This window comes from Hyperolius riggenbachi, chromosome 5, assembly GCF_040937935.1.
Source record: "Hyperolius riggenbachi isolate aHypRig1 chromosome 5, aHypRig1.pri, whole genome shotgun sequence".
NCBI lineage: Eukaryota > Metazoa > Chordata > Amphibia > Anura > Hyperoliidae > Hyperolius > Hyperolius riggenbachi.
The window spans coordinates 293,434,033-293,446,104 of record NC_090650.1 but is presented as its reverse complement, the minus strand read 5'-3'; the positions used below and the strand labels follow the sequence as shown (position 1 = coordinate 293,446,104).

At 40.5% G+C, this 12,072-nt stretch overlaps 1 protein-coding gene across 2 annotated transcripts in view; it reads left to right on the top strand.

The window, feature by feature from the left end:
- Positions 1-7,622, top strand: part of LOC137517677 (uncharacterized) — a 72,426-nt gene extending 64,804 nt beyond the window's left edge. For both annotated transcript variants that reach the window (XM_068234669.1, XM_068234667.1), the window contains one exon: positions 7,365-7,622. In XM_068234669.1, coding sequence (XP_068090770.1) covers positions 7,365-7,558 — 194 coding nt within the window. In that variant the 3' untranslated portion in view covers positions 7,559-7,622. The remainder of the gene's footprint in view (positions 1-7,364) is intronic.
- Positions 7,623-12,072: the final 4,450 nt, after the last annotated feature.

The window sequence follows — 12,072 nt, the reverse complement described above, 5'->3', positions numbered from 1 at the left end:
CGCTAGGGGCGCTGAAGCCAGATCTAGTTAGGCACAGTGTCAGGCTATTGGGATCGAAGCGTCAGACAAAGTCCCCCATGCACATAGTGTAATTACACTGGTGCAGTGCAATGGGGGCAGAGCTACAGCACAAGAGCTGGTGCCAGCAGATATTTTCCTTTTTTCCCAAAGTTTTTTTTATTTTTTTTTACAGAATTTAAAGCAAATCTGAAAGGAAAATAAACTCATGCTATAATGAATTGTGTGTGTAGTATGGATAATACATAGAACATTAGCATAAAAGAGTCTCATATTGTTTTACAGTACAGGAAGAGTTAAAAAAAAACTTGAGTTGCTATAAATGCAAAATAGTTTCTCTGACCTTGACTAACTTGGTCAAACTCAGTCTTGTTTTCTGAAGAGCTTAAAGGGACACTTAAGTCAAACAAACAAAAACGAGTTTTACTCACCTAGGGCTTCCAATAGCCCCCTGCAGCTGTCCGGTGCCCTCGCCATCTCCCTCCGATCCTCCTGGCCCAGCCGGCAGCCTCTTCCTGTTTCGGTGACAGGAGCTGTCAGGCTGGGGACGCGAGTGATTCTTCGCGTTCCCAGACACATTAGCACCCTCTATGCTGCTATATGGTATATGATATATGCTATAGTAGCATAGATGGCGCTATTGTGGCCAGGAACGCGAAGAATCACTTGCGTCCCCAGCCTGTCAGCTCCTGTCACCGAAACAGGAAGTGGCTGCCGGCGGGGCCAGGAGGATCGGAGGCAGACGGCGAGGGCACCGGACAGCTGCAGGGGGCTATTGGAAGCCCCAGGTGAGTAAAACTCATTTTTTTTGTTTGACTTAAGTGTCCCTTTAAAGCGGAATGAAACCCAGCATTTCTACTTTGCTCTAATAGATTATTTACAGCATATTATATACAACCAGTGCTGGTCGTAATGGAAAAATCTACGCTTACGGATCATTACGCGTAATTTTACGCTATTATGCATTACGTTTACGGTGTAGGAAATTATCTACGGTTCATCACTGTAATTACGCGTTAACTTACGCAGTTACGCGTAAGGATACCGTAATGTAGGCGCTTACGCTATGATATTACGCGTAGTGCCGTAATACCCATTAATGTGTACTTTTTGACGCATACGGACGATGTGTACGCAATAGCCATCAATGTGACAGCTATTCCGTACACATAATTAGTATGCATCAAAACGTACGCTTATATACTGAAGGGCGGGAGAAGATACTATTGGTTGCTTAGGATGTTGACTGATTGGCTACTCTTAGAAAAGGGGAGTTTTTACGTTAGTAATTACGCGTAAGTCTTCGTAAAATTACGCATACCTAGCAATTAAGGTAGACAGCGTAATTACGATACCACTTTACTGCTTACGCGTAAATAATTACGCGTAAGACCGTAAGTTACGCGTAGCAATTTGCATTGAATTACGATGCGTAATTACGCTCATGCGTAATTTCGGCCCAGCACTGTATACAACCAGCATTTTTTTTTTACTAGAAGTTCATTCAAAGGGTTAACACAGGCTTTAGAAGCTTCCCTGTCTGCAGAGCTGGCCGCTTCCGAAACTTTACATAATGTTATCTAGTGTTTAATTGTATCAAGTGAGAAATGCAAACACAGCCTTCTCTCACACTGCTGCTCAGCAGAGCGCTGAACAAAGTCAGACAAGCATAAATGCTTTCTGATTAAGTTAGAGGATGAATAAAACAGTTATAAATAAAATGCAAAGTCAGCTCTCAGAGTAAAATTAGTGTATTTTAGGAATGTATAATTTCTAAATGAATAATAAAACTTATGCACAAAAGCAAATATGCTAACCGTATGGCATATAAAAAGTAGGAAAACATGTTTTTATTGAATATTATGTCTGGGTTTTATACCGCTTTAAAGGACAATTGAAATGAGAGGTATATGGAGGCAGCTATATTTATTTCTTTTTCAGCAATACCAGTTGCCCGGCTAGCCTGCTGATCCTCTGCCTCCAATACTTTTAGCCATAGATCCAGAACAAGCATGCAGAAGATCCAGTGTTTCTGACATTTTTGTCAAATGTGACAACATTGGCTGCAAGCTCCTTTCTGGAGTTATTCAGACACTACTGCTGCAAAATAGACCAGCAGGGCTTCTAGGCATAGGCAACTGGTGTTGCTTAAAAGGAAATAAATATGGCAGCCTCCTCCATATATCTCTCACTTCAGTTATCCTTTAAACAGCCAAGAAACAGTGAGAGAAAGCATGAGATAAAGTTTTACTGCAGGAAAGTTCAAAGGGTCATTACTTCTGCTTTGTTTTACAGCTTAAAATACAGTGTGGATTCTAAACTGCAATTATGACAGTCTGATGCAATGTTATAAATAAAGTTATATAACAGAAAATTAAAATATGAGACTCTTTTCTTTGCTACTAATGTTCTATTTATTATCCGTACTACACATACAATTCATTATCTCATGAGTTTATTTCTGCTTCAGAGTTGTTTTAAAGTAATTAAAGTACTATTGTATTCAGTGCATATAAAAACGGTGCTTGATCTGCACCTTTTTCCACCTTAAATGTTGTCCCCCATTGAACCCTCAATAATGCAATATAATGTCTATATTAAAAGAATGCATATATACATTAATTTTAGGACTCTGCAGTTGAGTTATGTAACCCACATCTCTACCTTGTCCCCTGGCAGCATCAGTGCATCCTCTAGCAGCATGCACTGAGAGCCTTCTGTCACACCTGCTCCACTGGCTGCAACCCCATACTTCATTCATCCTAGTATGAGGGTGGTTGAATGCTTGGCCACACCTCTCTCTAGAATCATCATTGGACTGACAACAGAATCAGTCATGTGACTGTACAGCAAATGCTTAAAATGGAGGTGTTTATTTTTTAAACAATATATTGGACATGTCACAGTACAATATTAGAGGGTAAGGGTGGGGGACATACAATTTGAGAGTGGAGGGGGGCTTTTAACATGGTGTACTAAATGAACTCTGCTCTCTGAGAGTACCTATTATGCAACACGGCGGCAGCCAAGGGTTATGTTTGTAATTTTTCAAATGGACTTGCTAAATTAGTTATAAATATAATGCTATGTGTGCATGTGTGGAACACCCAGAGCATTGCTACCAGGAGTAGCCTGGGACCATTAAGCTTGAGAAACCTAGACAAGCACAACCATGTGGCAATGTGGGGATGAAGGGAGTGAGGGAGGTAAAAAATAACAGTAGAGTTTTGATACAGAGTGCCAGTAAGGATAGAACTATACATGCGTCCATTGCCAAATCTGTTTTTATTTATTTTTGTATTTACTGTATATTGTACATGAGGAAGTGGTAGATCTATCAAGATATGTTATACCTTGGCTTCTAAAAGCATTCTCCGGGTTTGGGACGACATAAGATCAGAAAACAAAAGACGTGTTTCTTATGCAGTTCTACAGGTTGATAAGTAACGCATAAAGTAACAAAGTTCAAAGTATGAATTGAAATCTTAACAGATAAACTAAAATTATTGCACGTTAACCATACTCCACCTTTACATGCAACTTGTCCAATCTATTGTTGGTGTGCAAGGCGAGCAATCACCCAGTCTGCCAATAACACATGAAGATGTTAATTAATGAAGACTATTATTTCCTAAAAAATCCCCATTTTAGATCAGTGTATTTCAGACTGGAAAATATGTCTTTAAAGTGTACCAGGGAGCGATCTGTGCGCATGGGGCTGGAGGAAGCCCCAGGTATGTATAAAACTTTTTTTTGTTTCTCGTCTCTGGTTTCCTTTAAATCATTACACAGAGAATGTTTATGTGTGCATCAATCCAACTTGAACCTGACAAATCTGGATTTGCAAATTTGGCCTAACTGGCTTCTCACGAGACATTGCTCATGCAAATATGCATTTGCTTTCACATACCAAATTATGCAGGGTCAAAACCAATACCGCAAAGCGGTTGCCCTGCGGGAATTAGTTCATGCTACATTAGCACTATCCAGGAGTGCCACAGGGAGGCTTCCCAATGCCCCCATACAACCGGGGGGCAGTGGGGCCCCAAGCCCTCTCACTGCTTGGAAACCACAGCGGCTGTGACGCTCGGTGTAATGGAGCGCACACGCAGCACAGAGGAGTCAGCGTGCTTCTGAGCCTTGCACTATGCGCCGGCCAGAAGTGAAGAGGGAAGGACATACTGCGCACACAGGGCGCAGTATGTCCGGGTCAAAGTTCAGGAAAGTCGTCGCACACCGGGATGGATACAATGAGAACGGCGGTAGACGGAGGGGGGGGCGAAGAAACAGCTGGTATGTGCTGATTACAACCTACACAGTGCTGCAATCATTTTTACCATAACCGTTCGGTTGTGGTATCCTTTAAGGCTTTGTACACACATCCAATTTTAATCTGCAGATGACTGGCCAATTTTGTTACTGCCATGTAGTACAGGGGCCAACAGACTTTGAATACTATGAATACTGTGTAGGTATGCTCTCATACTACATGGAAGTGGTACAATTGGCCAGTCACCTGCAGATAAAAATTGGATGTGTGTACGGACCTTAAGTAGAAAATGAGAGCCCCCAGATCCAGAGGCGGGACAAGGTCCTCCAGCACCCAAGGCTGAGACACCAAAGTGCGCCCCTCCATCCCTGCCACCTCAGCTGTCACACACTGATTTCTATTAGACTAAGAGGCACCCCAGGGCCCCCAACCTCTCCAACACCTTAATATCTAGTTATATGGCTTGCAGTCACTGCTATGTATCCCGTTTTCTTATTTATTTCTGCTTCAAACACAATTAGGAATGACAGCTGAATGAATTGTGCGCCCCCTCCTACACTGCGCCCTGAGGCTGGAGCCTCTCCAGCCTATGCCTCGGCCCGGCCCTGCCCAGATCTACGCATTTCTCTGACTGGCCTTTTACACCTCTTCAGCCTGCTCATCTTGTTCTATTTGCTTCAGCCTACAGATTCTTCCAGTGGTGTGTTTTAATGGCTTATGGAAAGCTGTGGTCTACTCTAACTGTAGCTATGTTCAGATGGTGCTACTCCCAACACTGGGGAGACATACAGTACTCCTCTAGCAGACACCTTGACTCCTAGTTCTGCGTGTGCAGGTCTCAGTATGTGTTTGTGACAAGCTGTTCAATCTACTCGGAGGTGCAATGCTTTTAAATCCTACAGAACTAAAGGTGCATACACACATCAGACCATAGTCTTTGGAAAATGAAAGATCACAGACCAATTTAACCCCCTTCCATGTAGTATGAGAGCCATACCTACACAGTCTAGTCTAATGAGCTGAACTCCCATCAGATAGAAATCTTTGCAAGATGCTGAACACATTCAAAAGATCTGTTGCTGCAAAAGATCCACTCCTGCAAAATGCATTCATAGGGCCTGATTCACAAAGCGGTGCTAACAGTTAGCACCCTGGTGAAAACCCCTTAATCACGCCTAAACTCAGTTTAGGCATGATAAGTTTAGGCATGATAAGTTTAGGTGTGATAAGTTTAGGCATGATAAGTTTAAAGAGAAACTTCAACCTAGAATTGAACTTTATCCCAATCAGTAGCTGATACCCACTTTTACATGAGAAATATAATGATTTTCACAAACAGACCATCAGGGGGCGCTGTATGACTGATTTTGGGCTGAAACCCCTCCCACAAGAAGCTCTGAGTACCGCGGTACTCTGGGCAAACTGCCACAATGTAACAATGTTCACAGACAGGAAATGGCTGTTTACAGCTGTCTGTAACAGCCAAAACAGCTAGGAGCAGCTACATAACCTGCCCACAGTAAAAATGTCACCATGTAATAAATGTCAGAATGTAAATCGGAGAGAGGAAAGATTTTACAATGAGCAAACACTGACTAAATCATTTATACATAATTATGGTAAAAAATTAAGCACTTTTTTTACTACATTATTTTCACTGGAGTCCCTCTTTAAGCACCAACTGCGTTAGCAACGCAGTGCACAGCTGATCAAAAGTTTTGCGCTAGCAAAGTCTGGTGCACTTCGCATAGAGTTTAATGGCGCTGCTTTGCGTGCGGGACTTTGCGCGCTATCTAAACTTATGATGCCTAAACTTATCACACCTAAACTTATCACTCCTAATCTTATCACTCCTAAACTGGCTTTTCACCAGCGTGGTGCAATGGTTATCACTCCTAAAGTCTCTAACTGAGTTAGCACTGCTTTGTGAATCGAGCCCAAAGTCTATGATATCTGCAGATCCTCATACACACCTTGTTTAACAGACATTCATCTGCAGATCTGACAATCATCTGCAGATCTGAATATCCATCCTGGTGGATCTGATATGCAGATGAATGTGTGTTAAACAAGATGTGTATGATGATCTGCAGATATCATAGACTATGAATGCATTTTGCAGGAATGGATCTTTTGTAGGAAAAGATCTTTTGCAGATACTGATCTTTTGAATGTGTACAGCATCTGTGTGTGCAGCATCTTGCAAAGATTTCTATCTGATGGGGAGTTCAGCTCAATAGAATAGACTGTGTAGAGTATGGCTCTCATACTACATAGAAGGGGGTAAAATTGGTCAGTGATCTTTCATTTTCCAAAGACTATGGCCTAATGTGTGTATGCACCCTCAGGCTCAGCTTGAATTTTCGTAATTATTTTTTTAAATTTGCAAAATTCTTGCAAATTGAATGATATACTGTGCCAACAGTCATTTAACATGGAGAGGTCAGAGCTAGAACAGTAAGGGCCCGTTCAGACTGCACGCGTTTCCAGCCGCGTTTTGGAAACGCGTGCAGGAGGCAGACACGCACGACATCAGACAGTGCATAGAGTGCACTGTCTGATGTTCACACTGCATGCGTTCCCGGACCTGTGCGGTCCGGGAACGCATGCTGCACGCAGATTTTGTCAAAATGCGCGGCTGTCCCATTTTCAGTGATGGGATCAGCCACGCAACGCACACAAACGCGGATGGCGTGCGTTCGTACGTGTTGCGGTCCGCACGCGTTCCGCACGCCTGGCCATCCGCATTTGTAAGCTGAACGGGCCCTAACTGTTTTCTTTGGGAACATTTGTTTCGCATTATTTGCACCTTTAAGTCCTAAAAGTGTCCTTTCCCATCCACTCATCTAGACTTAGCTATAAACCTCTAATAAAGCAGACCTACAGATATGGCGTTCATCGCCTCTGTAATTTTGCAGAGCAGTTTGAAGTATTTATGCATTAAAAGAACACAGACATAAGTTAAGGATTTATACAGCATCTAGTTTTTTAAACGTTGATAGTACTGTACTCGTGCTTATTAATATATTAAAATGTATTAATAGCTGTATTGCTAACATTGATATTTATTTTGCAGTTGTGATCATTGCTGCAAGCTCTGCATTTAGCCTATTGAGGTTTGCTCTTCTCTTCTCCTGTGATAAGCTGAGGCCCCTGATCTCAGAAAACATGAAGGAAGCCTCCAAAGAACCAGTTATAAGTGATACATCGCCTATGTCAGAAACCAGTGGTCACACCAATATCATGGCTATGGAAGGGGAGGAGCCATGAGATATTGTCTAAGATCCAGCCACGCTGGAGATGCTTAGTCAATGAAGCCCTGTATGTATTCATAGTTTTATGTGTACAAGTGATTTAATAGAGCTTAAAAACAATGTAACTTTTTTACCGTAACAATATTACTACAAGTATCATATTTATTTTAATAAAAAAAAAATATATATAGTATCAATAGTTTTCTTGAAAAGTAGATTACAGGTAAGCTCTGACAAAATGACTGAACATTTGTTAGAAATTACCTGGAAGTATACGTATGCCAGTCTTTATCCTGAGGCACTGTGTCAATATCTGCACAAACTAGAAGATTTACTTAAAGAGAAACTCCGACCAAGAATTGAACTTTATCCCAATCAGTAGCTGATACCCCCTTTTACATGAGAAATCGAATCCTTTTCACAAATAGACCATCAGGGGGCGCTGTATGGCTGATATTGTGGTGAAACCCCTCCCACAAAGAAATTCTGAGTACGTACTCCTGGCAGTTTCCTGTCTGTGAACCCTGTTGCATTGTGGGAAATAGCTGTTTACAGCTGTTTCCAACTGCCAAAACAGCTAGCAACAGCTACATTACTTGCCAGCAGTAAAAATGTCACCATGTAATAAATGTCAGAATATAAATCAGGGATTTAAAATATTTTACAATGGGCAAACACTGACTAAATCATTTATGCAAAATTATTGTAAAAATAAAGCACTTTTTTATTACATTATTTTCACTGGAGTTCCTCTTTAAAGGACTACCATCACACAAAAAATGGTAACATTTAAAACACATGCATATAAAAACATCTCTTCAAGAGTAAAATGCACTGTGAATTATTTTTCTCTTATGTTGCTGTCGCTTTACAGTAGACAGGTGTTGGACTAGTCCATCTGTCAAAAATCTTATCAATAACTGCCTGAAATGATTGACTACTTAAAAGGGTCCAGACTAAAAATCAACATAATCAAGATAGGAAGTAGTGGATTTGTAGCTCACTAGAAACAAGTATATGTATATGTATATATATATATATATATATATATATATATATATATATATATATATATATATATATATATACAGGTCCTTCTCAAAAAATGTGCATATTGTGATAAGGTTCATTATTTTCTGTAATGTACTGATAAACATTAGAATTTCATATATTTTAGATTCATTACACACAACTGAAGTAGTTCAAGCCTTTTATTGTTTTAATATTGATGATTGTGGCATACAGCTCATGAAAACCCCAAATTCCTATCTCAAAAAATTAGCATATCATGAAAAGGTTCTCTAAACAAGCTATTAACCTAATCATCTGAATCAACTAATTAACTCTAAAAGATTCCTAAGGCTTTTAAAAACTCCCAGCCTGGTTCATTACTCAAAACCGCAATCATGGGTAAGACTGCCGACTTGACTGCTGTCCAGAAGGCCATCATTGACACCCTCAAGCAAGAGGGTAAGACACAGAAAGACATTTCTGAATGAATAGGCTGTTCCCAGAGTGCTGTATCAAGGCACCTCAGTGGGAAGTCTGTGGGAAGGAAAAAGTGTGTCAGAAAACGCTGCACAACGAGAAAAGGTGACCGGACCCTGAGGAAGATTGGGGAGAAGGACCGATTCCAGACCTTGGGGGACCTGCGGAAGCAGTGGACTGAGTCTGGAGTAGAAACATCCAGAGCCACCGTGTACAGGCGTGTGCAGGAAATGGGCTACAGGTGCAGCATTCCCCAGGTCAAGCCACTTTTGAACCAGAAACAGCGGCAGTAGCGCCTGACCTGGGCTACAGAGAAGCAGCACTGGACTGCTGCTCAGTTGTCTAAAGTACTTTTTTCAGATGAAAGTAACTTTTGCATGTCATTCGGAAATCAAGGTGCCAGAGTCTGGAGGAAGACTGGGGAGAGGGAAATGCGAAAATGCCTGAAGTCCAGTGTCAAGTACCCACAGTCAGTGATGGGCTGGGGTGCCATGTCAACTGCTGGTATTGGTCCACTATGTTTTATCAAGGGCAGGGTCAATGCAGCTAGCTATCAGGAGATTTTGGAGCACTTCATGCTTCCATCTGCTGAAAAGCTTTATGGAGATGAAGATTTCATTTTTCAGCACGACCTGGCACCTGCTTACAGTGCCAAAACCACTGGTAAATGGTTTACTGACCATGGTATTACTTTGCTCAATTGGCCTGCCAACTCTCCTGACCTGAACCCCATAGAGAATCTGTGGGATATTGTGAAGAGAGAGTTGAGAAAAGCAAGACCCAACACTCTGAATGAGCTTAAAGAGAATCTGTATTGTTAAAATCGCACAAAAGTAAACATACCAGTGCGTTAAGGGACATCTCCTATTACCCTCTGTCACAATTTCGCCGCTCCCCGCCGCATTAAAAGTGGTTAAAAACAGTTTTAAAAAGTTTGTTTATAAACAAACAAAATGGCCACCAAAACAGGAAGTAGGTTGATGTACAGTATGTCCACACATAGAAAATACATCCATACACAAGCAGGCTGTATACAGCATTCCTTTTGAATCTCAAGAGATCATTTTGTGTGTTTCTTTCCCCCCTGAGGGGGGAGTGCATAGCAGAACCACAACACTGAAGAACTTGGCAGCCTTCCAGACACAGGCTGACAAGTCTGACAAGGGAAAGATACATTGATTTATTACAGAGACTGTGATAGTACAAAGTGCTGCAGTAAGCCAGAACACATTAGAATAGCTTTTGGAACTTGTAGGATGATAAAAAACAGGATGCAATTTTTGTTACGGAGTCTCTTTAAGGCCGCTATCGAAGCATCCTGGGCCTCCATAACACCTGAGCAGTGCCACAGGCTGATTGCCTCCACGCCACGCCGCATTGAAGCAGTCATTTCTGCAAAAGGATTCCCGACCAAGTATTGAGTGCATAACTGAACATAATTATTTGAAGGTTGACTTTTTTTTGTTTTAAAAACACTTTTCTTTTATTGGTCGGATGAAATATGCTAATTTTTTGAGATAGGAATTTTGGGTTTTCATGAGCTGTATGCCAAAATCATCAATATTAAAGCAATAAAAGGCTTGAAACTACTTCAGTTGTGTGTAATGAATCTAAAATAAATGAAAGTCTAATGTTTATCAGTACATTACAGAAAATATTGAACTTTATCACAATATGCTAATTTTTTGAGAAGGGACTGTATATATATATATATATATATATATATATATATATATATATATATATATATATATATTAATACATACATACACACACAGGAATATACATCTCTCCAGTTGTTGTCCATCATCTGATATACTGTACATTGTCAAAGTTCCTTCAGCAATACAAGTCCATATCAATATAGCAACTCTTCTTCTGTAGGTTTTATCCTCCATCAATAATTGTTGTCTCAATATTGTACAATGTATGGTGTACACATATATAGCTTTATCCTTAGGAATGGTATATGGAGTTCTATTCTACTATAAAAGAACTTTAAGTAGATATATCTTCATCAAACAAAGCTGAGTAGTTGTCCCTAAGTTTTCAATTGCATTTAAATTGTATTGCTCACTAATAGGTATATAAACAATTACATAAAAAAGTGAAAAACTTTAAACTGTTGAAGCTTTGAAAGGACAAGTCTTTAATGTTTATATACAGTAAGCTATTGTCAATAAATGTCCAAGAATAATGCATATTACCTCTCTTGGGTTCTAGAATCACAGTGGAAGGCAGTCTCTCTTTCAGCTACGCCTCAGTCGAGTTTTCAGGCTCTGTGATAAAATATTCCAGCCTGGCAGGCCTTTTTATAATAAATGTTTCTAAGATGGAGTCTTTTGGGGGATTTTATGGTGACACACAATTATCATAGTTAATTTAAATTGTCACAATTTGGAGAATGTACAAACTAAAAATATCAGATTATCCGAACAGGTGCATATATATGTGACTGCAATTGGCTTATGTTACATAAACAACTTCCATCTTTTTTTAAATCAAAATTACATCAATAAATATTTTAATTAGATGACACAAATGGTGTTCTTATAACATCTATCTAGATCTGATACTCCTAATTGGATTGAGGTAAGCCAAGATATATGAGTATGTTCTTAACTTATCTTTATTCTAGGAAGTTGGTAGGTACATAATTAATTAACAGGGATTTTCTGTACGTCATCTGTATGTTACATGATATTATCACATGGTTTAAAAAGACACTGAAGCCAGGCTAAATTTCGTTTTTTAACTTGTATTTATGTTCATTACAATAACCCAAGCTACATCGCCGCTATCCCGCGGCAAAATGAGGGGTTAATACCCCCTAAATCCCCCCTGCAAAATCCACGACTTTCTTGGTCGTGGATTTTGCTGCTCATGGAGGCAGAGCTATGAGCTGCAGTTCTGCCTTCATACGCGTCAATCGCCGCGAGGATCTCCGCCTCTCCCCGCCCCTCTGTGAATGCAGATTGAGAGGGGCAGGGAGAGGTAGCGATCAGCCGGGATTGACGCGCTAAGAGGCAGAGCTACAGCCAT